The sequence below is a fragment of the Nelumbo lutea genome, chromosome 7 (genome assembly GCF_056320005.1).
Source record: "Nelumbo lutea isolate HS-2025 chromosome 7, American lotus-T2T, whole genome shotgun sequence".
Taxonomy (NCBI): Eukaryota; Viridiplantae; Streptophyta; class Magnoliopsida; order Proteales; family Nelumbonaceae; genus Nelumbo; species Nelumbo lutea.
The window spans coordinates 54,642,388-54,670,385 of record NC_142690.1 but is presented as its reverse complement, the minus strand read 5'-3'; the positions used below and the strand labels follow the sequence as shown (position 1 = coordinate 54,670,385).

At 40.2% G+C, this 27,998-nt stretch overlaps 1 protein-coding gene across 2 annotated transcripts; it reads right to left on the bottom strand.

Annotated features, from left to right (window-relative positions):
• Positions 1 to 174: 174 nt before the first annotated feature.
• SKIP16 (SKP1/ASK-interacting protein 16) lies at positions 175 to 27,998 on the bottom strand. Of its 2 annotated transcripts, none has more exons than XM_088954085.1 (5): positions 27,589 to 27,998; positions 18,918 to 19,637; positions 18,063 to 18,281; positions 1,111 to 1,217; positions 175 to 598 (listed from the first exon to the last, which is right to left on the bottom strand). In XM_088954085.1, exons 1-5 carry the CDS (start codon positions 27,790 to 27,792, stop codon positions 559 to 561), a joined length of 1,290 nt encoding a protein of 429 aa, XP_088810211.1. In that variant the 5' UTR covers positions 27,793 to 27,998; the 3' UTR covers positions 175 to 558. The 2 variants fall into 2 exon arrangements, with proteins under 2 accessions (XP_088810211.1, XP_088810210.1); XM_088954084.1 differs by having other exon boundaries at positions 175 to 447.

Here is a 27,998-nt window from a genome sequence, read left to right as displayed (position 1 = left end):
GTGGTTTTAGACAATTTCCCTTCTAAAAATAATGCACAAATCAGACGGTCCAACTTTCTAGATTTTTTTTAGTACATCTGATTTCCTGAAACAACAGCGCGTAGACCTTATTTTTAGTCTATCCAAGGACCAAGGGCCATCAGATTTTGAACAGTCCAACTTGATGACCAAACGTACCACAAGATAGGAAATATATAAATATAAAAAGAATATAAGAACAGATCCACAACAATTGAACAGCAATCAGGTCTTTTCGGTGAAACATAATTATGTAAAGTTACAGATGTCTTGGAACTAGTATTCTTCTGGGGTGTACGAGTGTATGATACCAACGTCTCTTGTAATTCAACCACCCATTTCTTTTCAGATCAGAAGATATATTCAGGCAGTTGGAGAGGAAACCGTGCCACCTCAACATCGAATGGCGGGCCCTTGGGGTTTGTTAGTCTAATAAAAAAACCACAAAATTTTGTAAGTAAAAAATGATCCTAACAAGTTCAAAGAACTGTTTATTTCAACATAAGTATGTAACCGAATTCTTCTCCATGTTCCCTGATTTCATATAACATACCAAATGTCTGAAAGGGATGTGCAGCAGCTGCTCACAAACACAAGCAATTAAATGAAAGGAGAGGATGCAATTCTTGGCCAATTTGAAGACAACTACTACTCACACTGTTTTTGTTAATAGAGAGTTCATAAGCAGTAATATGTATCACATTCTTCTCGATGAAGGATATATATGATGGCAGGTATAGTGCCTCGGCATATTGAATGTGTGGGATGACCATGAAAAACTAACCAGGTAGATTGTTGTCTTGGGCTGTGGATTAGAGTCCACATGAAAGGTCCCGCCAATATTGGAACTCCAGCATATCAACATCTAAAATTATACTAATTTATAACTGTGATGAGAGTGAATGAGTAGTTTCCCTAATGAATCAATGGCATTAATACAATCGATATGATCCCTTAATCAATTAGTTAGTTTCATTTAGCAAGCTCAGCCAGAAGGCACATGCTGAACTTTCTCAATGATGATTCATATAATTTAATTCTAAGAAGCAGTTTTTCCCCTTTTTTATACAAATGATGCATTTCATGGATTACCTGCCAGGGATAAATGTGAAAGCACCTTCGACAGAACCAGAAGAACACGCCAAGGGTGTGCAACTTTCATAAACAAACACCTTGCCATTTGGATATAAGAGTGGATACTGCAGCAACATCAGGAAAAAAAACTTAAGATTTCATCCATCATTCAAAAAAGAACAATGGACTATTGTTTGGTGCGTGGGCTACTTGGCCATTTCTAGAAAGAATAAGAAGCTCATGTGATATAAAAGAAGCCATTGTAGATTGGATGAAGTGTTCTAGTTCATTGCATATAAAAACAATCCTAGGTAGCTCATCAATGCATAGACTACCATTTTGTACAATACAAGACTGCAAATCACCACCCAGACCAGCCCAGACCCTCCAAATTACTCTACTAGGACATTTTTCAACTAGCAAAGGTAAAACCTTCAATTCCTAATTAGAAAATAAAAATAATCTAGTGATACAATCTTTAAATTGGGAACTTCCTATGTCAAATATTCATTGATCAAACATTCAAAACCGATATATCTCAGTCAAACATAGTGTAACTGTCACAGAAATACAAAATAGACATCTACCTTTATGGTCATTGTTAAAACAATGACAATACAGTTATTCTGTTGCTTTCACCCTGCCCCATTTTATCTCAGAGATAGATGGTTGAAATGATATCAACAACAAACCTAACATGCTTTCCTAATAGTTATGGTTCATATGCATATCTGACATGTTTCAGGAAGTTTTCTTAATAGATATGTGATAATGAATAAACATATGCAGTGTTGTCAAGATTGACTTTTTATTTGATAAATGAAGAGATTTTATTAGCAACATATTAAGACTGTTACAAGCATCCCTGCGGGGGGTGAGGGGTGCAAGATGCAGCCACACCCTATTTATTTTAAGAAAAGGACTGCAGCCAAGAGTGGCTTGGCAGGATTACAAAGGCAAACAGCTGTCACTAAACAAGAAATCACTACAGACCCCTGATTTTGCTAGGATATCAGCAACAGAATTTTGCCCCCTATGAATCCAGACCAGCTTCATATTCATAGAGATTAAGATATCCCTAGCTTCAGCTAGGAAGTGGGCTAGTCTCCAGGGCCCTCCCTTCTCCTGTAACCAAGCTATAGTATTTGCAGAATCCCCTTAAATGGTTAAAGAGGATAAACCTAACCGTTTGGCAAGGCGAATTCTTGTAAGTGCAGCCAGGACCTCTGCCTTTGTGGCATCTACCCTCCCAATCGGACCACTGTAAGCCCAGCAAATATTCCCCCTTTCCCCTCGGATTACACCTCCAATTCCTGCTTGACCTGTGGATCCTTGGGCGCTACCATCAAAGTTTAAAGTCATTTCTCCTTCTTCTCTAAGAGACTGTCTCAATCCACTCAGCTCTTGGTGAGGAGTGGAGGATTTCTAGAAGGTTGCTCTAGAGATCATTTAGGGAGAGACCTTTGAAAACTTCCGACAATTACCCAAAGGTTGCAGAGATATATCACGTAGGAAGTTAGATCTTCGACATTTCTAGCTTTATTTTCAAAAATTCTATTGTTCCTTTCTTCCCAAATGCCCCACAAGACTGCATGGGTCACTATGTTCCAGTAAAATCTTCCTCTTTTACCAAGACCTCTGCCTTGCCATTGCCACAATATGTCCACCATCCTCTCCAGGAACACCCAGCTGTAGCCAACTAGGTTTAGGAAGAAGCACCAAATCTTCCTAGTGACCGGGAAATGAAGAAGGGTGTGATCAGTTGTCTCCCCGTCGCCAAGGCAAAGAGGACAGACATGAGGGGAGATGCATAATCTGCCTTTAAACTTTTTCTGAATCAGCTCGCAGGTGTTTATTCTCTTTAAACAGGCTTCCCACACGAAGGAGACTCTACAGGGGATGTGTGGTCTCCAGACTTTCTTAGCTGGAGAGGGACACCCCTGATCTTCTGACACTTGAGCCTTGAAAAAGGAGTTAGAGGAGAACTTGCCGGCGGGATTAAGTTTCCAGATTCTCTGGTCAGGGGTAGCAAGAGAGATGTAAGCCTCATTAAGAGAGTTTAGCAAACTGGCTATATCAGCAACTTCTATTTCTCTTAAAGGCCTTCTGAGGTTTAGAATCCAAGTTGTTCCCGAGGGTGAGGGGTTAAAGCTAGTGGCTACTGTGGCTTCTTTGGATTGGGACAGGTTAAAGATTCTAGGATAGGCGTTAGCAAGGGTATCCTCTCCCCACCACAAATCAGTCCAAATTTTGATTCTATTTCCGCTCCCTACCTGATATCTAACACAATCAATAAAGAGGTCATAGATAGAAGCAATACCTTTCCAAGGGTTAGAGGCTTTGACCCGGTTCAAGTGGACCTTGCTATCCCAACCATTGGCATGTCCCTTGTACTTACTCTTGAAAATTTTGTCCACAATGCTTTCATCTCCAAGGGGTACCTCCATAGACATTTTCCAAGAAGGGCCAAGTTCTTTTCTTTGATATGACCTAGTCCCAATCCACCAACTTCCTCAGGCTTGCAAACCTGATTCCAACCTACTAATGACACTTCTTTTCACCACCCCCTCCCATAGGAAATCCGGTTGTAGCTTTTCAATCTTGCTTTTTACTTTGCCTGGGACTCGGAAAACCGACAAGAAGTAGATTGGCAGGTTAGCAAGGGATGCCTTAATTAGAGTAAGTCTTCCTCCTTTTGAAAGAAAGCTTTTCTTCCACACGGCCAACGTTTTCTCACATTTTTTCACCACCAGGTCCAAAAAACTTTGACTTCTCAGGTTCCCACCACGATTCCCAAATAGGCAATGGGGAGTCTCTCCAACTCACACCATAATAGTTCCTTAAACCTGTCCAATAGAGAGTCACCAATGTTGAGGCCCACAATGCTGCTTTTAGTGAAATTAATTCTGAGTCCAGTCACCCACTCAGAAATATTAAACACTCTTTTTAAGTTGGAAATAATTTCCCAATCCGCCTCCAGGAAAAGGATGATATCGTTTGCAAACATCAAGTGAGAAACCGGGACCTACCTATCTCGAATCCTTTCAGCAAATTTAACTCCCTCACTTTTTGAAGCAAGTAGCCAAGTATATCTGCCACCAAAGTGAAGAGAAGTGGGGAGAGAGGACAACCTTGTCTCAGGCCCCTGTTTGCATTAAAGTATCCAACAGGTTCACCATTTAGCAGAACTGAAAACCAAGCAGAGCTTATACACCCTTTAATCCATCTCACCCACCTTCTACCGAAACCTCTCAGGCTTAGGATCTCCAACAAGCAATCCCAATCTACTTTGTCATAGGCCTTTTCTAGGTCCAACTTGATTACCACCCCTGCCTTGCCACTTTGTCTTCTTTCTTCTACACATTCATTGGTAAAACAGAATAGGGGGAAAGAGACACCAGGGGAAAAGGAGGAATTTGGAACCGAAGTGTCTGCTTATACATTTCTTCCACCACCACATGTCTGAAGGTGAAATGCTTGCACTCTCCAATTTGCTGAGTGGATGCACTCAATCTTTTATCCAATAATGGTCTACTGAATGTTGAATGCCACACAACCTGTTCATTCCTGATTTCAAAACAATAATTTATTGTAGTATCTTTGGAGATAACTTGATGCAGCATTCAAAAATCCTGACAATTCCACTCCATTCATCTTCCAAAAAAAGCTGAACTCTTAGCAGAAAATCAAGGTCTTAGATTGGAAAAGGCAAAGGGGTATGAATTCTGAAAATTTATTAGTGGAAGGGGGCTCTAAGGCTGTGATTGGCATTTAGGTTCAGTAGCTTATTGGACTTTTGAAAAAGTCCAATTTGAAAAGTCAAGTTTAACAAGCCAGTCATGGGCATTTGGTGAGGATCATTTACAGATGCTCCTTCTCTCAAATAAGGAGTGTATGCTTTGGTGGCCTTAATAAAAAGTTCTCATTTTCTTTTGAATGTCAATGTACCCCATTCATTAGGACCACTTTTGGGGCATTTTTTTGGAGGTTTGCAGGTCCATTTGAAGTTGAAATCAATATGAATTACCTACACATACATACTTGATCAATAATTGCTAACAAGAGAATTTCATCAATATAAAATTAAAAAATTATTGGATGAAATGATTGGTTCAATCTTTAGAGTTTCACCTGCAATTCAAGTGACAACAAAATATGTTTGCTCTTAACATGTTGTGCATTACCCTACACAATCTAGGTGCCCTGATTTCTAAATGCTGATGGAATTGAGTCCATGACTCATTCAACTAGAGAAGAACCCCACCATAGACTGACTATGTTTTAGAAGATTAAAAGTACACAAAGACAGAAAAGAACAAGAGAACAGGGAGCACAAAGAGAACAACAGTTACATATGAAATAAGCTAGGGTGTAAGATAGTGGCTAACTATTTCATACAGGTCTATCTTGAAGAAAATAAAAATTCATTTTTAACAGCCAGTTAAGCTTTTCCAAAGAGTAGCAGACCGAACTTTTGTTCAAAAATCAAGATCTTAACCTTACATGTGAAAGACGAATACCAATCAACACCACAAATTAACCTCCTCCCAGCATTCTCGTCAACATCAATATACCCAACCATAGTTGTCAAGGCGATGCCTAGGCGACAAGGCGCCCTTGGAGGCTCACCTCGCCTAATTGCCAAGCAGTTTGGTATAAGATGTTATAAAATACTATTGTATTCTTAATATTTGAGATTATAATTATAAAATACATTATTAAACTAGAATAATCATTTTGTGTGTTTATATACTAATTTCTTTTTATTATTTTCTTATTTGTTAGGGTTTAATCAACACAGACATTACTAACTGCTGTATTGAACCATCAAAGACTTCAAAACCTGAACCAATAAGGAAGAACTTAAAATTCTTCTTCTTCTCCTATAAAGATAGGGGTTCAGCCCCTATATATATTTTTTTTCTTTCTTATTTTTCTTCTCATGAATATGTTGATCTTCTAGATTATAACATGAAATTTATACATTTCTTATGAAAAATATGGATAATTATCAAGGAAATATGGTTATGGAACCTAGGAAACTACCTTGGATATATGTTTTTACTTAAAAAAGAAATCCATTGCCTAGGCGACCAGGCAACAATGTGTCCCCCCGGTTGCCTAGCCTCCTCGCCTTAGTGCCTTGAAAACTGTGTACCCAACAATCTGCCTGAAATCAACCTCCTCCCAGCCTCCACTTGATCTCACAAAATTGAACAATTATCAAAACAAAATAACAAAGAGAAAAAGAAATCTTAATTGTTCATTGGTTCTAGACAAGAATAATGTGAATCATAATGCTTAAATGAGGAGTGGAAAAAGTGATGGAATAGAATGAAGAAACCATATCTTCTTTTGGTCATTTGTTAGTGGAGAAGCACCATTGTCTGCAGCAGTGCAATATAAAAACATAAAAAGTTGGGCTTAAAAAGGAGAAATAATTAAGGAGAGAACTCCTTCTAATCCAAGAAAAACTCCTTTTTCATCCTCATAAGCAATCATAGATTGACCAAAAGGAAGATAATTGGGAGCATGGCCTGTCAATGATACCCAAAAATCCGAGGCCTGCTCTGACATCTGATCCGATTATCTCAGATTCAGATGATGTGTTTATGTAATCGGATCAGAGTTGGATTTGACTCCATCTGATCCAACTAAAGTCCGAATCCAGTTATATTATAATATTTATTGATTTTAATAATAAATTTTATATAATTATATTCAAAATTATAAAAAATATGAATATATAATAAAAATATGAACTCCTTCTAATCCAATAAATTGGATTATATATGAATATGTATAATAAATTCAGTATGTGCTTTTACACTAATTTATTGTATATAAAAGTTGAAAAATAATTAACTTTTTAATTTTTTTATATTTAAAAAATTAAAGCGGAGTCGGATTAAATCCGAATCTGATCCAAGTGTTAGGATTCGAGTTAAAATATGAGGTCTTTAAATCTGATTGGATTTCGGATTGGATTTGGATGTAAGCTTTTCATAACTGGGTCGGAGTCGGGTTTTGCCAAGTCCAATCCAATCACAGCCCTAAGCATGGCAGCTTAGACACCAGAACAAGGCAGGATTCATTCCTCGTTCAGCCAATACTATTGCTGACTCTCTTGCCTGTAAAGAAGCCATCCAGATTGCCTTAGTTTGGGGGAATGCCCCCTGCGGTGAATTGCCTGCTCCTCATAGACCAATCACAAGGAATAACTGGCAAGTATAAATTGTATTTGAACAATAAAATATTAATATTAACGTATAAACAGCTGCTTGTTCTACAAATTCTATATAACTAAGAAAACTATTTCAGTCACTGATAAAAAAAAAGCTGATTCTTAAACGGATAAACCATCCCCCACCTTAAATTTTGAACAATCTGTAAAAAACCAATTAAACTTCATAGTTTCCTTCCAAACAAGCACTCCATAGGTAGAACCAAGAATTAAAATATCAATAAGATGCACCCGATACATCCTGTACCCAGATATGTTTGAATACACTGATACACAGATTCTTTAAACATTTAAACCATCTCATCCCTCTTCCACAACCCCCTGATCATTATAAAATAAAAAAGAATGAAAAAATAAAAAACAAAAGATGTGTATTAGCCATATCAATATGGTGTATCAATTTTTTAATCCTTGGGTAGAACAGACCTCTCCCAAATCTCAACCAAAGAAAACTACCACACATTTACATACTATCAACCCTTATCCACAGCCAATTTTCTAATAAAGCCATACCCATGAGCACCATAACATATTTTTCTAAAGAAAAAGGCCTTTTTGGTGCTTGTCTCGGAATTGGTGCATTCTTTGCAAGGCTAATGGTGAAAGCTCCTACCACTTATTAGTTTCTTGCCCCTTTGCTACTGATCTTTGGGAATGGTTTCTTTCCTCTTTTGGTTGTAGGTGGACCCCACCTCCAAACATTCAAAGTTTGTTTAGCCCCTCATTCTTTGGTTGGCCAAACAAAAGGGGAAGGATAATGTAGAGATGTGTGAGGGCTGCTGTTTGCTGCACTCTTTGGGAGGAAAGGAACACCAGAATTTTCTCTGAAGTTGAAAGAAGTAGAGAATGCCTAATTGAAGTCGTCACAGTGAGGGTGGTACATTGGCTGAAATCCTTGGACCTGTTTGTTGATATTTCTACGGATATGTTGCTGAATAGCTGCTGGAGGTGGCAAATTCTGCTCCTGCTCGCTCTTTAGTTTGTCCTGTGTGGTCACTACCAGGAAGTGGACTTATAAAGCTAAACTTTGATGGAAATAGTGAAGGAAATCCAGGTCCATCAGGTGTAGGAGGGGTTTTCAAAGATGAGGATGGGAAGGTGCTTGCTTTGTATTCAGGTTCCATTGGGTTTGGAGACTCTCAAAGCTGAGGTCTATGCAGTATTGCAGGGGTACAAGGAAGTCTGAGGAACTGAATATACAAAAGTTAGTCATTGAAGTGGACTCAAAGCTGGTCTTAAGTTGGTTACAAGAAGGTAGTGGACTTTGGAAATATACTAATGAGAGGAGGGAGATTAAGTGGCTAACTAGAGGACTGGAAATCAAGTTTCAGTGGGTCAAGGGAACAGCAAATGCATTTGCTGATGCTTTGACAAAGTGGGGGGTGGGAAGGGATCAAATGTTTTGGGTTGTTCTGTAACTTTTTCTTTTTTGTTATCTTCTTGGAGAGAGTTAAGCCTGTTTATCTCGCTTTGGAGCTCTGTGACTAAATTTTTCTAATCTAATGAATTCCAGCTATTGATCAAAGAAAAATAACATATTTTTCTAAAACCTAACCATTCTAGCCTTTTTGGTGTGTATATGTGTGTCTATTCTTGGAAAGTCCTTTTTTTGCCCCAAACTACATCGGTACATACGAGATAGTGGTACAACTTGGGTTTCTGAGCCAAAGATTGTACATTACTTCAGACTCAAGCCGGACCCATTGGAAATTTAGCAAAAGCTCAACCCAAGCCCACCCAAGTTGCACCCCTAGTGTAAGATTTTTTTTTGAAAATAAATAAAAAAATAAAATGTTATTAGGAGAAGAGAAAGAGAATACGAAAACACCTCACAACCAAAACACCTTACAAACATAATAACCCGACTTTCACCCTTACCCTAGACCCAAAACTTCCTCATCTAGACTCTAGAGACCATTTAAACTCACCTATCTGCACTAGAAACAGAAACCAAACCATTCTTCTTTTCCAACTCCATAAAACATTTTCTAGAAAATTCATCCCCTTAAAGGAAAAAAAAAAAGTCCTAACATTTTGCTAAATTGGACTTCCATATCTATAATCTTTTCCAACTCCACCTTTTTCTCTACTTTCCTCACTTAGTCTAAAATTTCCTCCTCTTGTGGTCTTGCCCCTAAACATCTTTTTCCTACTCGCTCTTTTCCTCTGTCAACTTTATTTGATTCTTTAGATTGTAAAACTTTGGAAGCATGAACTCCCCAGTTACAAACTTTCTCATGCACCCCTAGTGTCAGATTCCTTGATCATTTAGGGAAGCACACTGGATACATCAGAACATATACAGCAAACCTGTCTTTTTCATGACACATTCTAAGAAGCCATATGCCCTGCCTCTATGTCAGAGACAGCGCAATTCACCAATGTCAACCAGGAACATTTGCACACACACAGAGAGAGAGAGAGAGAGAGCACAATTCACCAATTTCATCTTGGAATATTTGCAAAGAGAGAGAGAGTACAGGATCTTATTATGCCATTGCATGAGCAGGGAAAACTATTTTCTATGTTATACCATCCTGATTTGAGTATTCCACTCTTAATAAACCTTAAAATGAATTTGGGGAGGGGGGGGGGCATTAGAGATGAAAATGGTTCCATCATTGCTCTGTACTCCGGTCCTGTGGAGGAGGGTGATGTGGCACAAGAGCAGAGTTTCTAGCTTCAGTATATGGGGTTGAGAAAGCTAAAGAGTTGGGGATTAATAGACTGATCATCAAGGGAGACTCAAAAACTGTGATAAAATGGTTGCAGAAAGGGGAAGGGATGACATGGCAGTTGAAGAATGATTTCAGAAGATTTAAATGAATGTCAAGGAATTTGTAAATTCAGGTGGTTTGGGTTAGAAGATCGGCCAACAGTTTGGCAGATAGCTTAGCAAAGCAAGGGGTTCAAAGAACATATATGTTTTGGGCACATTTGTAATTCTGTCCTGGGTCAGCTTCTATGCTGGTTTCTGTAAATCCCTATTGGATTCTAGGTTAAAGTAGAGAAGAAGAGGAGAAGGAAGAAGAAGAGAAGAAGAAGAAGAAGGGTTCGGCCAGATGAGGAAAATCAGTCCTCTCTAGTCGACCCACTTGCATTTATCTCACATAAGCTTGGTTGCAAGAAAGTCAATATTGCCCCTCATAAGTGATGGGACACACAACTTAGACATGAATAAAACAGACCTTTCACTCTCACACAGATGCACCCAAATGACCAAAATACCCCTGTTATGTGAACTCTAACACTCCCCCTCAAGCTGGAGAGTATATGTCATATAGTCCCAGCCTGTTACAAATATAATCTACTCTGCCTCGAGACAATCCCTTTGTAAAGAGACCTGCCCACTGATTTCCCAAACTCACATGAGATGTGGTTATCACTCCACTGATCACTTTCTCTCTTACAAAGTGACAATCAACCTCAATATGCTTGGTTCTCTCATGGAATACTGGATTGGATGAGATGTGAACAGCTGCTTGGTTATCACAGTATAGTCTCATGGGTTTGTCAACTGAGAACCCCATTTCTTGTAACATGTTCTTCGACCATACTAGTTCATATGTGGTATGAGCCATAGCTCTGTACTCAGCTTCTGCACTACTCCTTGCCACCACAGTTTGTTTCTTGCTCTTCCAAGTTACAAGATTTCCACCAAGGAAGGTACAATACCCTATGGTTGATCTCCTGTCTGATACAGAACCAGCCCAATCAGCATCTGTATACCCTACTATCTCAAGGGGCCCTCCACTTTTATATAGCAAACCATGGCCTGGAGCCCCCTTCAGGTACCTAACAATCCTTAGAACTGCTTCCCAATGAGGAATCCGAGGATGTTGTATAAACTGACTCACCATAATTCAACTTTCCCACCAACCTCCTGTATCTTCCAAGGTCATCAAACTCCTCACCTTCATCAACACTCAACTTGACATTCATTTCCATAGGAGTCTCTGCTGGTTTAGCACCTAACAATCTTGTTTCTTCAAGTAAGTCAAGAACATATTTTCTTTGACATAAGTTAATTCCATGTCGTGACCCTGCAACTTCTATTCCCAGGAAGTACTTCAGCTTACCCAAATCTTTCGTATTGAAGTGATCTTGTAGAAATTTCTTCAACCTGTCAATCCCATTACTGTCACTTCCAGTTATGACAATATCATCCACATACACAACTAGCAAGATCTTCCCATCTTTTGAGTCATGGCTGAACACAAAATGGTCTACCTGACACTGTTTCATCCCAAAGTTTTTCACTACTTCACTGAACCTACCAAACCATGCCCGTGGAAATTGCTTCAGTCCATAAATTGCCTTTTTGAGTCTACAAAACTTATCATCCTCCCCCTGAGCAACAAACCCTGGTGATTGCTCCATATACATCTCCTCGATGAGATCACCATGCAGGAAGGCATTTTTAATGTTTAGTTGCAAAAGAGGCCAATCATACATAGCAGCTAATGAAGTCAATACCCAAACTGAACCAATTTTAGCCACAGGAGAAAATGTCTCCATATAGTCAACACCATACAACTGAGAGTAGCCCTTGGCCACTAACCTGGCCTTCAATCATTCCACACTACCATCGGGAAGATATTTCACTATGTAGACCCACTTAAGCCCAACAACATGCTTTTTTTTATCAATGACCACAGATTTCATTAATAACCTCTTGCTCTTCAGAGCCTCCTTCCTCATTTATTCCTTCACATCCTCCTGCATCTGTAACCTCATTTCCTACATTTAATTCACCTGCCCTCTCCTTCTGTATATTATTTTTCCCAAGCTCATCCACCAATCTCCTAAAGATTTCCCAAAGTCTTGCATTTCTTTCCTCGCCCTCCTCTTCCCCTTCACCTTTCCCCTAGCCTCACCACTTTTCTTCCTCTTCTTTGCTTCCCCTTCTCCACCACAGGCTTCATCCTCTGGAATGAAAATGGGATCTGGCACAGCATGCAAGAGACAATCATTAGTAACACAAAACGAATGGATACAGATACCTGAGTTTTGCTGAATATGAAGAGGGTTACAGGGACTGAAAGAGGAACCCGTCACTCCCTGTATTGGCTTGTAAGTGTGTTCTATTTCCTCGAGTTGGATCTGGGCTAGTAACTTTCCTTTCAGTTGTACACCACAGGGATTACTTTCTGTACCCTTGTGTTTACTCCTTGCTGAAGTGTTCGGGAAAGGAGCTTCTCATTGTAAGAACAGATTTCCTTCCCCATGTATCTATTTGTACTCTGCTATGTTGACCTCCTCTCCTCCATCAGATCGGATCTTCTCACCAACATTGGTTCCGTTTCCTGCCTCTTCTTAAAGAGATGCTCTAGAGTTAACGTCTCTTCCACTTCCTCTAACTACCAGATCTCTTCCCGTACACTATCTAGACTGGTCGAGTCATCAGAATCGTCTTCTCCGTCAACCCCATCCTCACTGCAAGCCACCCAACCAACTTCCGCTTCCTCCCCTGCATCCGCACAAACTTGTGCACATCTTAGGAGTTGCTAGCCTGAAGAGGACTGCGGCGCACATTGCGACTCCATGCCTGTGTGCGCAGCCCAATGCAAAGGCCATCTGAAACCAGCCTTCGAGAACTGATCGAAACCAGCCCTACCAGTCTTCGATGGAGAAGAAGATAGACAGATTTTTCTGTCTATAGGCGCGCGACTCTTGCCCCTACCCACGTGATCACTTAAGAAATCACGTGGGCAGGTTTTAACCCCCAATAGTGAACCGGGCCTATTCCGGTTTGGTTCAGAACCACTGGTTCGCGCCTTGAGATTGACCAACCCACCTCCTCTTTCAGCCACGTCAGCATAGTAAGCCCAGGCCCCTTTCGCTCCTACTAATTTGAAGTTTTTTGAATTATTTGCCTTGAATAGATTACTTAAGGCTTGGTTTTCCTCTGCCAAGTCTTCAGCTCCCTAGAGGGACTTCTCTGCGCGCCCCTGTTGCTCGCCACCGAATGTGCGCCACGTGTGTACCAACCCACCACGTCAGCGTCTTCAACCTTGGAACTTCTCCCCCAAAGAAACGCTTCCACTTCCGAAACCAACCAGACACGATACCAGAATCCTTCTGAGAGCACTTCAACCAATCTAGGTAACATTTCTGGTTTTACCCCTGCAATCTTGACCTCAGCAACGAAAAAATCTTAAGGTTAAACTCCACCACAGCTCCTCCCAACAACCTCACCAATTTCTCCAAGTTCGGCTCGTTCCAAAGATGAAACGGAAGACCAAACAGTTTAAGCGAGAAACTACCAGTAGAATGTTCCAATTCGTTACAGAGTGGCTTCCATTTTTGGAGCTGAAGCAAGCCCAGTTCAGACTCGAAAGTGGTGAAAGCCCACTCTCCTTCACCAATATCGATTATAGCCTTCCTATCAGAGAACGGCTTCAAAGCTATATCAGCTGAATTGCCTATTTTACAAGCCAATGTATCCAGCAGATTTCTCCAGTTCTTCACGTCTTTAGTAGCTGTTAAGACCATTCTCCTTTCCCAACTATTTTTCTCTGCATCAGTTAGGAGTCTCTTAACCTCCATCGAGCTACCAAAAACTTCAATGAGACGAGCTCTGTTTTGTAGCTTCTTGTACTTCACCGCTTCTGTCAACTACCAGCTGATTCGAGGGCTTATGTTCACAAGAATCCTCCATGTTTGCATCTTGCACTTTTGTCACTCCACCCTCAACATGTAAGATATGTTGCTGTAACTTATCTGCAACAGCCAGCCAGCCAGCCCTGTCCCTCCTTCCCTTCCGGAAGACACACCATCTGCCTCCTATTATCAAAGAGTTCAATGATGCTAATAAACCAGCCTTTTCCATTCCTTCTTAGCTCCACTTCATATCTCTTGTGAGCTTTTAAGGCATTCCTCCATCCTTCTTTCCTAATAGAAAAGATAACTCCATAGATAAAACCTTTCAACCACAACACTGCTGCATCGGTTAGGATTACTGTCGCCCTTCTATCTTCTCTGATTTTCAACATATTACTACCTCCAGCCCTTCCAAATTCGAACAAAAAACTTAGCCTCAACCTTCAGCTCGGTTTTCCACCTGCTCACCCTCTGGAACACTCCTACACTTCGGCCTCTCTCCATCTTTTCGTGAGAGTCTATCGTAGGATGTCAAGATTCACCCAACAACATGCATACAAGGAGGAAGAGCAGTGAGATCCCATGTTTAGTTGTAGAGCAGATAGTTCATCTTTCATTGCTTGTCGCCACCTTGGAGAGGTAAGGGCTTCTTGGACAGTCTTGGGGATGGAAACAGATGAGAGAAAGGATATAAAGTGGCGATGAGAAGCAGAAAGGTGAGCAATTGAAACATAGTGTGAAATAGGATGAGAAGTACAAGTGCATTTATCTTTCCACAAGGCAATAGGAAGATCAAGGTCCGAGGGAGGAGGAGCAACCACAGGATCTGTCGACGAGTGCTGAAGTGGAGGAAGGGCCGATGCTCGTCTGTGAGTATACACTTGTCTGATTGGTGGCCTCTCAGTAGTAACTAGCACGAGAGGAAGAACTACAGGGGGGATTGCAACTGGAATGGGGACCACGGGAAGAGGATCCTCAACAGGGACAGGAAGAGGAACTATAGGGGAAGGAGAAGGAACCACAGTGTCCGAGAAAAAAGGAACCGATTCAAAGAAGGTGACATCGGAGCAAACAAATGACTTATGAGAGTGAGGGTTATAGATCTTATACCATTTCTGAGTCCTGGAGTATCCAAGGAAGATGCACTTCGTAGCTCGTGCATCTAACTTGTCCAAACCAGGGCCCAAATTTTGAACAAAGCACACACCCAAAGACTCTCGGAGTAAGAGGAAACAGAGATAAGGTGGGAAACAACACGGAAAAGGGGGATTGACTTCCAATGATAGATATGGGCATCCGATTGATGAGAAAACATGATGTGAGGACAGCACCGCTCCAAAAACGCTTTGGGACATTCATATTAAGCATCATAGACTGAGCAGTTTCAAGGAAATGTCGATTTTTTCGTCCAGCCACACTGTTCTGTTGTGGGGTATAGGAGCATGAGGTTTGATGAATTATCCCATGATGCTCTAAGTATTGCTGAAATGGTGTTGATATGTACTCTTTTGCATTATCGGAGCAAAGAATTTTAATATGAACACCAAACTGTATACATATTTCAGCATAAAATTTTTGAAAAATGGAGAACAATTCACTACAATCTTTCATAAGATAATTCCATGTCATTCTTGAGAAGGAAGAAGGAGGAGAAAAAGGGTTTGGCCAGATGATAAAGACAAGAAGGAGAGATCAACATCACCAACACCACAAATGGAAGATGTAGAACCGTTAGCAAGAGTAACTGTTTAAGATGTGGAGGACCGAGAAAAAGAAGAGAATACATTTGGAGTCCCAAACATATGGCCCAAGGTTCCGGAGTCAATGATCCAGTGTGAAAGCTTGAAAGCCAAGCAAACCATACCTGAATGGGCAAGGGTAGTTGTGTTCTGCTGAGAAGATGTCTGAAGGAACTGCTCATATATTGCACAAGGTACACTCACCATCTCCTTTCCAGAAGCACCAATAGATGTGGAGGGAATCTGATCCGTTTGCGGATTTTCAATAACTGTACCACTGCCCCTAGTCATAGCATGGTTAGCCCAAGTGTTGGGTGGACCATGTAAATCATAGTAGAAATTAACAGTGTGCCCCTCTAATCCACAGTAAGTACACTTCCTAGGAGCATTACTTCTTCCTTTACCACGACCTTCCCCTGAGTCTCGACCTCCACTTCGGCCACTAGCACGGTTAAATATGGGACCACCTTGGTTTCCTGGAAGTTCACGGCCTCCACCTCTAGCTACCACCAAATCAGATCTGTCTGAGAGAGAAGAATGCTCTATAAACTCAATAGATTTCCTCTTAAGACAGGCAAACACTTCTTCAAGTGAGGGAAGGGTAGACCCCCCCCCCCAGTATTTGTGCACAGACAGGTTCATATTCAGCCTTCAAACCTACCAGAAATCTAGTCACATCAAGTTGGTCACGTTGTTGCTGAACCTGAACATCCGGTGTCAAGGGATGACACACATTAAGCTCATTTATGATGTTCCTCAAACTTGCATAGTATTCTTCCAAGCTCTGGCTGCCTTGCTTCAGATTGAAGTACTCTTAGTACAATTGATACACCCTAGTTGTATTGTCTTGCCCGAAATACAGTTTCTTAGCATGATCCCAGATCTCTTTAACTGTATCTAGGAACATAAAGTTCATACTGGTCACTAAACCCTAGAGAGTCAGATGAAGGTTTTTCCTCTCTCACATACTTCACTTTCTTCTTGGCCTTCAAGAACACCTCCACCGACTTGGCCCAAGGCACATAGTTCTCACCATTCAGCTTAATGGATGTCATTTGAACATTCAGATAATCTGGAGAGATCATAACTCCAGTTTTGTTGTCACTACCATCTCTGGTTGACGACATTTTCAACTAAATCTGCTCTCCTCACAAGAAAGTATGAACACCACCACAGAAATCAGTATGAACACCACTACACGACACAAGGGTTTACTTTCAACAATTCAAAAACACCCACACACCATTCAATACAGTACACTACCACCACACCACTGCTGTCGTGAACTTCAGCAGCCAAAAACAACTACTTTCAGCACACATACGAGGTATAAACAGAAGAGAACACCATACCACTGCATACTAGTCACTTCATACCTCCACAACCACTGCTGTCGTGAACTTCAGCAGCCAAAAACAATTGCTTTCAGCACACATACGAGGTATAAACAGAGGAGAACACCATACCACTGCATACTAGTCACTTCATACCTCCACAAAAAAAAAATTAATCAAAACACAGCATCTACAGTCCACTACTTGGGCGAAAAACATAATTGTTCATACCTGTCCACAAACAGCCCTCTTCGTATCACAGAATAGAGGGCTTCTAGTACACCACCTCAACAACCACCACCACAATAACTAGAGGCATACTCACCTCCAAAACCACAAAATGACCACTCCTTTTTGGCCTCTTGACGAGATGCAACTCAGGCTAGTAGAAAACCAAAGAAGGCTGGACTAGTTGGCGGTGAACCCAGGAAGAAGAAAAACAGTGAGAAAAAAAAAAAAAAGAGGAAAAGAGAACTAGGTTTTATTGCTCTGATACCATGTAAAATCCCTATTGGGTTCTAGCTTAAAGTAGAGAAGAAGAGGAGAAGGAAGGAGGAGAAGAAGGGTTTGGCCAGATGAGGAAAATCAGTCCTCTCTAGTCGACCCACTTGCATTTATCTCACATAAGCTTGGTTACAAGAAAGTCAATATTGCCCCTCATAAGTGATGGGACACACAACTTAGACATGAATAAAACAGACCTTTCACTCTAACACAGATGCACCCAAATGACCAAAATACCCCTGTTCTGTGAACTCTAACAATTTCTATTGCAACTTCTTGATGTTGTATCCTAAAGCATCTTAATTAATGAATTTTTTCAGAGTTATTGATAAAAATAAAATAAACCTTAAAATGAAACGGGCATTCTAAACCAAAAAGAAAATGACATGACATCACAAAGAATATAATCAGCCTTTGCATAATTGTTTTTTTTTCTGTATATGCATCTGCTAGGGGAGGAACAGGCCTTCAGCTTTAGGCTAGCAAGAGTATGATGGCATTAAGAAATTTCCAAAAAGAATTAGGAGAGTTTGAAGCAAATCATACCTTTCCTATTACAGCTTCTCCATTAACATCAGACACAACTATGTCATTGGCGCGGATGATCCAATGCCGCCAATAGAGTTGACAAGAGCTGAAGGACATTCCATTTACAACACATCCTTCAGGCAGGAGAGACATGCGAATTGAATAGGAAAAGAAAAACTTCTCTGACTCCTGTTCAATGTCACTTAACTCTGGAACAAAAATAGAAGCAGCTCGGATCTGAAAATAAACCATCAATTGTCAGTTTTCAAATAATAGGAACAACAATAATAGCAGCAACAACAGCTTCAACAATCTTCCCTCACAAACTCCTCTCATGATCTCACCATATCCCAAGCCAGAAGATTACGAAACTCCTGATGAACCTTCTCCTCTTAATAATCATTCTGAGACTGGAGACCAACTCAGAAAAGTAGATAGGAATCTTACGATAAGTGTACCAAGCATTGATTGAAAAAAAAAGATTACCAAGTAATCTATTTCATAGTGTAGCACATCTAAAGGTTTTGAAGAACCTGATACCTATAAGAACTGAAGCCAGCTCTCTAGTGCATATAAATAAGGGAGTGACACTGATTGAATAATCTCTTCATTTTTCCCTTCTGCTCTGAGTTTCTTTGTATTTATAGATTTCCAGGAGATTCTAAAGAAATTTGTACTGACATAATTCTGTTCAGTGACTGCCATTTCTCAGCACTTCTCCAACCATTTTTTTCTCATAGTTCTAGAACTGGAAATCAGGGACCTAAATCATACAATGCTAAAATAATCCATCTAAAGTTGACCTATAAGAGTGAACATCCAAACAAGAGGAGGGGGCTTAGGAGGCAATGGGAACTATGGCCTGTTGGTTACCTGAACTCCATTGGTTATAGCAGTGGAACAGAGTGGGGCTGTTTCCGGGAACAGATTGATACTTCTGTTTTTTCCTTGCTCACGAAGCCCAATGATGTCATTGTGTAATCGCCGGCTATGTTCTTCTAACCACAGCAGCATGGCATCCTGCTGCTTATCATCGTTAAGATTGTGCACTGAGTTAATCAATTTACCAGGTACACATGGAATCTTTTCTCCATCACTAGAAAAATTCTTGGTACCAACATAAAGTTGCCCACTGCGACAATTCAGGAAGAACAACTTTTCAACATAAGTGGAAGAAGCTGCCACAACTATGTACTTATACTTGCCCAAGCGAGGGTGATGTACAAATTTTTTTGTTTCTGAGATTATTTGTTTTAGGGGCAACAGAAACACATTTACCTCATGGTCATAAAAGGAATAACCACCTACAAGGCCCAAGGGGCTACCAAGATCACTTCCTGAAGAATATGTACTTGTTATTTCTTGACCATCACAAAAGCGATAGAGTAGCCTTGTAGGAAGAGGTAATTTCACACCCAAACTGTCTTCTACTTCTTTAATTTGATCTTCAGATGCACCATTTCGCAGAGTAGCCCTAGCCTCTGGAAAATTTATGGCCACCCAACTTTTTAGTGTACCCCAACATCTCTTTACTCGTTTAACCAGGGGCCATGGATACATATTAAATGCCTCCCGCCATATTTGATACATTACCTGTACGGAAATAAATAATTAGAAACTTATAAGACCCAGTCCCAAATCTATTTCAACAAAACCTTGTAAAAAATATAAGGAGACAGCTAAATTAGAATATAGAAATAACTCTATAAACACAGGAAGTTATCACGTAAGTTTGAAAGGGAACCACTGTTATTAGAATGAAATAATGAAATCAAAGATGAAACATATCTAAATTCTAATTGCAGATTATTTTTTCTGTTTTCTTTGGCAATTCCAACTAATGCCACAGGTAGTTGATTACAATCACCAGACCAGTGAAACCCAAATAAACCTACTTGTTTAAGGAGTTACAATAACAAAATATTACTTCATCAAACAAAGGGAATTAATAAATTGCTTTATCAAATTAAAGGCACTAAACCAGAAAGGGGGCAACAGATTAAGAACTTCAGAACATAAACCTGAAAATATATAAAAAACATCTAAAAAAATTATCAACTAGAGTTAAGCACAATATGACCTTACTAAATTGACATCCAAAATTTACGCACAGAATGGAAATATTTAGTGGGATGTTAATATCTTTGGGTTCTTCCTTCTAACTATCGTGTTGCTATGATCTTGCCAAATTATAGTGATTTCAATCTTTTGAGTAAGCATAAGTGCATTCAGCAAATTCTTTCTCAAAGGTCTAGGAAGAACAACACTCAAACACCCGGTTACTCTTTACAAGCTTCTTATATTTTGCTGAAGCCAGGACAGAAGGCAGTTGTGGATTACATTGGGAAACTTGATGAAAGATTAAGGTTGTTGAGGAGCTTGTCTGATAGGAAGGTTCCTGGGTGTGAATCCAAATGAGAAAGAGTGGGGTTTCTGGAAACTTTTAGCTGTTAGAAAATTAAATGGAGGCTTAATCTTTTCATTTTTCACGACAGCACATAAGCTGAGTGGGCTCTGGATTTTGAGAATCGGCAAGATAGATCACCTGCACTGAGGTTGGGTTGGCAATATCTGTTGGCAGGAGCACTTAAAGGCCAATGACACAGAAGGGCACTTTGGATTTGTGTGGTAGGAATACCACTGCACACATGGGATCTTGAAATGTCCAAAGTGATTGCAATTGCTTAGGCCAATTCTTAAGAGTGAATAACAAATAGGTTGTTGGAAAAGAAGGATATGGCAAGACTGCTAATGGAGACCAAGAACTTGGGTCAAGTTCCACCCCATGCAATTCTTGTCTTTGCCGGTGAGTCATATGAGCTGTGACTGTTGATACAAGGTGAAGATCAGTGAGTGTTCAAAGCTTAGGAGGACTCACTAGTTTTCAGGTAACACACTCATGCACAACAAGTGGAAGTTCTCTCTTGGATGTTCAGGAAAATACATTTACAGAGGTAGTAGGAAGAGATTGGAAGATGAACAGCCGGGGTTCTAGAGAAGAAGACTAAGTCAGAGGCAAAAAGAGCAATTAAGTAATTTAAGGAGAAAGGGACCACACATAACAACCTGCATTCAGCCATGTGGCAGGATTGGAGTTTTGAGGGAAGGAGATTGAGGTGTCTTAAATGATGTTAAGGAGGATGAGTATGTGGCTGTCTCTTATAAACATTCAACAGATTATTCAATTGGTGGGGCCCACCACTTATAAAATATTTGAGGAAGAGGAAAAAAAAAGAAAAGGGGTTGAGGTGTCTTTAATGGAAAGAAAATAAAATGGCAGATGGCAGTTTTCCTTTAAGAATAGTCTAAAGGAGGGGAGTCGAGAAACTTCTTCAATCCATTGGGGAGAAGAGAAAACAACCAAATGTAGTACTGGTTTGGAACAGCTTCTATAGCTGGTTCTTTTCACAACTTCTTGTTGTAATCATGTTTCTCTCGATAATTAATGAAACCTTTTGTGTTGTGGATCAAAAAAAAAAAAAAAAGAAGAGAAAACAACCAAACAGAAAAAAGGAGAAAAGAGAACCAGGTCCAAGTTATCACAAGGTTTGTGTGCCTAGAGAGAAGTCATCCGATAAAATAGATAGAAGACATTGCTTAAAAGGGTCCAAAAGAAGCTCAAGACTTGGTGGGAATCATCTGATCCTCAAGGCACTCCAATTCAGAGTTCTGTTTGAAGTTGAAGAACCTGAAGGGACACACTAAAATTTAGAGCAAAGAAGACTCTGGTTCTCTACAGAGGAGGATAGAGGGGGAGTTGGCAAGATTAAAATTGCTAGATAAGAAAGAGGAAGAAGTGGCCCTTTCAGTCCAGGAGAGGCAGCAGAGGGAGTTGGGGAGAGCAGAGTTTGATAAACTATCCTAGATTGAAGAAAATCGCCTGGAGATAGAGACCTAGGACCTTGTGGCTGCATGCAGGTGATAAGAATACAAAGTATTTTCATGAACTTGCTAACATGAGGCAAAGGTGCAATGTGATTACTTCCATAAGATTCGGTGATGAATTCTTTGAGGGGGAGGAAGAAGTGGCTGCAGTAGTTGTCCACTTCTAATAGAACTTGTTTGCAGACAGGAACCTCCATTGTCCTTGTAGAGAGATTGGACCAAGTAGGCCTTAGTTTTCTTTCTTTATTCATTAATTTTATTTCAGTTGTAGTGGGCCTTCAATACTTGTTATTTCTTATGTTTTTGAGTCAGCCACCTTACTAGTGGCACTCATGTAATTTTCCCATCTTTTTTATATTCAGCATATGTAATTCAATTGAGGGACACAAATTGAGATGCAATCAGCTCTCTTCCTCTTCCCCTTTTCTTCATTCTCTTCTTCCTCCTTTTTCCCTTTTCTTTTGATTTAATTTCAGGTTTATTGCTGGTTTTATTTGCAACTATCCTAAGTTGGATGGGGTGGAGTTTGATCACATTCCTGAGGAGGCTTGTGACCTTGTGGCCCCAATGGATTTCCCATGGCTTTCTTCCAAAAATGCTGGGCCTTTTTGGAGGAGTTTATGAAAGTGCTGAATGATTTTTATGATCAGGTGTTCTACCAATCGAAGTGCACTTTTATTTCTTTGATTCTCAAGAGTCAAGGTGCTGCAGAGCTGAAAGACTACGGACCAATAAGTTTAACCTCGAGTGTCTACAAATTAATTGCCAAAGTGCTAGCTAATCAACTATGCTTGTTTTTTCGGTCATCATCAATGGTGTCTATACGGGTTGATTTGTAGCTGGGAGAGGTTCGAGATAGGGGGACCCCTATCTCCTTTTATTTTCAATATAGTAGTTGAATATTTCAGCAGACTGGTGATGAGAGCTGAGGAAGGTGGAATCTTGGATGGCTTCACAGTCAGTACGGAAGGTATGATGGTAACTTAGATTCAATTTGCGGACCATTATCTCCTTTTTTGCGGGCCCAACATTCTTATTTGTTGTTTCTAAGGTGTTTAATCATTTGACTTGAAGCCGTTTCAGGCCTCAAGATTAACATTCAAAAATTGAAACTCATCTTGACCAGCTTTGTCTTTCACATTTCAAAAGTCAGAACTTGCTGCGACTATGATTGTAGAACAGGCTCTCTGCCTTCTAGATGGTAGATACTCGGGGCTGCCTCTTGGAGCCAACTATGGGGCTAAAGGATATTTGGACGATGGTTTTGGAATGCATGAATAGGAAGCTGGAAAATTGGAAGAGAGGATGCTTTCAAAAGCTGGCAAGGTAACTTTAGATTCAAAGTGCCTTATCAAAACCTGACATTCTACTATTTTTCTCTTTTTTGTGCACCTTTGGATATTACCAACCAGCTACAGAAGTTAAGGCTTACTTCCTTTAGGAAGGAGCAGATAATCAAAAGAAGATACATTTGGTAGCATGGGATCAGCTGAGTCATTTTAAGGCAAAAGTTGGTATTGGGCTTCGGCCTTTAGACTCCCTAATCATTGCTTTGTTGTATAAGTGGATATGGCACTATGGTTCTGAAAGGGAAGCTCTTTGGAGGAGAACGATTCGGAGCAAATACGATGATTCTGATATGGGCTGGTTCACAAATCCGGTTTCCCAATCCTATGGAGCAAACTGCTAGAATGGTATCATGAAGCACTGGGAACCCTTTTCTCAATGGATTCCTTCAAGGTGGGAAATGGCGACAGAGTTTGCTTTTGAAAAGACACTTGGCATGGCTCCTCCCCATAGGCAACTTCCTTTCCCCTTATCTTTGAAATTGTGAGTGATAAAGAGGCCTTGGTGAGTCACTGTTATGAATTCACAGGTGACCAGGTGGTTTGGATTCCTTCGCTGAGTTGAAATATCCAAGATTGGGAATCAGAGGAGTTGCTCTCTTTGCTCGAAAGGATTAACGCAATCTCCTCAAGTCCGGGAGAATTGACAGTAGGGTGTGGAAGGGAAGTCCTGATGGGATTTTCAGTTAAATCCTTTTCGCTTCTCCTATCAGATCAGTTTGCTCCATATATCCCTTGGAAGTGGATTTGGCAAGCAGCTGCCCCTTCCAAGGTGTTGTTTTCTCCTGGGCAGCAATCCTGAACAAAACTGAAGCAATTGATAATATAATGACTAGGGATCTGGCGATGGTGAACAGGTGTCCCCTTTGCGAGAATGATTAGGAATCAATAAGGCATTTGCCAGTTTCCCATTGCCATTTTTCTTCTCAGGCGTGGACCCATTTCACAAAACTCTTTGGCAAGACTTGGGCACCACAAAATGACATTGGTGACCTATTCTTGACTTGGCCAGAAAGGGGTTTTAGCAGAAGAGGCAGGACTCTATGCCTTTCCTCTCCCATTGCAATCTGCTGGGTGTTATGGGAAGAGTGAAACAACTGTATATTCAAAGGCAAAGCTTTTCAGGTAGATGCTGTCATAAGTAAAGTGGAAAGGGTTCTAATTAATTGGGTTTCTCTAAGGAAGGAGTTTTATGGTTTCTCATTTTGGTCGCTTTATAATCAATGTGATCAAATTATTCATAATGATCCTAACTGACCTTTGACAATTTTTGTAAATGCTGTGTATGCCACATACTGGGGCCCCCTCTTCTAATTGGAGTCACTTTGGTAATCTTGTGGGCTCCTCCTCTCTTTTTGCAATATAATCTTTATACTTATCTTTCAAAAAAAAAGAGGGTCCTCAATAAAGGAATGTCTGTGCGAGAGAATTAAAGGTATTGAAAAGGAAAAACAATTTGATATTAGTCAATTTGCCAATCGAGCTGGTGGGGGGAGGGGAGCTTTGAAATCTGTTTACAGTGGCTCAGCTGATTTTTTTTCAAGACCAATGGTTTTGGGGATGGGAGCATGTGTTCAAATTGAGAAAAAGTCTGTGGGAGAAGTGATGTGAATCATGTGGAAATGGAAAGGGAGTTATTAGTGGTCAACTGCTTTGACTTGGAGAAAAATAGATGTCTTTCTTTTGGTTATTTGAAGAAAAGTAACAGGATTCAATACAACAGTAACAGAGATCTAGCAATTGAGGTGTCTGAACTGAAATATATGCCTCCCCATCCTTTGAGAAAATTGGGATTCTCAATGGTAATATTGGGGTTCATTTGGGTTGGATGAAGAAGATTTCTAAGGATCTTTGTCTGGAGCACAAAGAAGACAATGAGGTTTTGTCACCAGCCGCCAATGAATCAGTCAACTTTAGTAGAGATGAAATTGAATGCTGTAAAGGATTCAACAATTGTTACAAAAACAGATGCTTGGTTCCTACTTAAAGAACTTTTTTCTCAATTAAAGTTAAGAAGGTTCACAAGAGAAAAATAAGGATTCGGGGAAGTGCATTTCCACATTTCCTAGTAGTCATCCTTCAGGAGTTTTAGATGAATCCTCAGTTGATAGGATGTTAGGAGGTCATACATTGGTTTCTACCAAAGCAGCTCCAGAGGTGGTGTGCCAGGGGAGATATGTAGACGATTTGGTCATGATTGATAATTTTGATGGTGAAGCAGGAGTGGTTTCAAGTGGAAAAATTGAAGGATAAACAGAAGAAGCCATCTTTTTGTTTTAAAATGTCAAGTGGAAAAAAATGAACATATGGAAGAGTTTGATCAAAATAAGTTTGTTGTTAGGTCTATGGGAACAAGTTTAGAATTTTCTGTGAATGGTCTTAAGGAGGATGTTGTACAAGAATTAGAGAGTGGTTGAAGGCAATGAGGAGAAATTGAAGAACTAGGGGAAGTGGTTGAGGCGAGTTATAATCAAGCTAGACAGGTTGATAATATTATTTATTTGGAAAAAATAAATGAATAGGGGGTGCAGCTTGCAAGAGAGTTGAATGTGGACAGATTGATAATTGAGGGGAATTTGAAGCTGGCAGTTGGGTGGCTACTAGGTCCAGTCTCTGTTCTTTCAACCTACGGGGAAGCTGTGAAGAATTTCAAATGGTTAACCTCTAATATGACTGTAAGGATTCAGTGGCAAAGAAGGTCAGCTAATGGCTTAGCAGATTTTTTGGCTAAGCAAGGGGCGTTTAAGGATCTATGTTTTGGGCTCAATTGTAAGCTGATTTGTACATGAGGCTGGATATCACACCTCCTTTTGGGATGCCTGTCCGTACACTTTTTGGTTTAATTATTTAACAAAATTTACTTTGATTATCAAAAAGAAGCAATGATTGAATAGGAAGTTCATGCAAGGAAAACACTGGGCCTTTTTTTTCTTGGGAGAGGAGGATTTTACAAGAACAGCTTTTTGGGAGCTGGAGAAAAAGAACCAAGCAGATGCTGATTACTCATTTTTAGAGCTGGATATCACCAGGGAAAGGTTTAATAATCTGGTACTGGTGATACTTTTGTTGGGCTAAACGGAATAGGCAGATGGAGATTGGATGTGATGTGTGGTTCCCCTCCCCCCCCCCCGCTCCTGTTGGTGGCTTTTATTTTGGTTGTAGGGTGGTGAGTTATTGAGGGTGTGTATGCGAGAAGAGTTTTTGGTGGTTCCGTTCTGGAAGTTTTCCTTTTGGTGATATATTATGACCTTTCTTTCAAGCTTTTATTGTAATGAATCTTGTACTTATTTATAAAAATGGATACTGGTATCACAAAAAAAAAAAAATAAAAAAAAAAAGCTAAAAGCAGAGGCATAAGATTAAGATGACCCTAATGGATTTCCTGTCTTGCAGTGCAAACTGGTTATTCACCAAGGTATCTTCCAAACACTTTGCCTTGAGTATTGAACACATAATTACTTTCAAGAATATAATACCCACATTATTCAGATTTGCATTGTTTTTTAACGTATAGTGAAGCACATATCATATATATTAGAAGACAAAATACCTATGTATGAAGGCAAGGTAAACAATCCCATAAGGTAAGATGTACAAAAGGGGGCAGAACTAATAAAGATACTTACCTAAACCCCCAGCATAACATAAAACGAAAGAGACTACACAGATAAACAGGTGCCACTATACATAACAACTCTCCTTTGCTCACCCTTAACTAACTCATCTGCTAGCTTATTACCCATCCTAGACACTGCAGCAAACTTCTATTATGTTGGGAGAAACTGCTAATGAGTATCTTTGTCCACGGCCCCTTCCACCAACATTCTACTAAACCAAAACCCAAACTCTTTTGTTTTATCCATACCAAAAAGAAAACAAACCTTCCTTACTCCTATTAATAATCACAGACTAAGTGCAGATGGAAGAAACTCGCTATTGCAGTAATCAAAAACATAGTCAACCAAAGGTCCATGAAGCTCAGCTCATGGAACCCCCCGTTTTCATCCCAAGCTCATAATTCACGCGTTTGTCAAGTATAAATGATTAAAAAACGAGTTATTTAAGCTCCTTGTATCATTCTAAGTTCGGAATGGCACTTCATCTTAAGTAGTTAAATTTATTTAACGTCCCCGGAAACAAAGTAAGAAACAAGGGATCAAAATAATCACCAGAAACGACATCACTGCTCAATAGGAAAAAAGGAACCCAAATTCACAAAATCGATGAACACAAAACAGTCGTCAATATACAGCTATCGAAAAAACGAGTCATCAAATACAAGATCATCGAAGAAAAACGAGATGGACGTTCACCTTAAACGAAGAGGCAGGGTTTCCAGAAGGATCTTCTGGGGCTGAGAGATCGAGATCCTCGGAACAGAACTTGCGCCAGACATTCTCCTCCGAAGCTGAAACCCTGAGCCTCTTGTTGACGCAAGCTAGAACTGCTACGTCTTTGGGACCCAACTTCGATATAATAAGGTGGATGCCAAAATCTCCGACATCCTCGAAACCCATCTCCCTCTCCGGTGAGCGATGGAACTCCGCTCTGCTTGGAGTTGCGACTGCACCACAGAATTCTACCTTGCTCAACTAATCATCAAGTGCCACCTGATGCAGCGTGTACCACGTGTACAATGAGGGACGTACGTACGAGATCGGCTCAAGACTTTACACCGTTCGCACAGCCTTTACAGCCGTGCATTGACAATATCTCCTTGAAT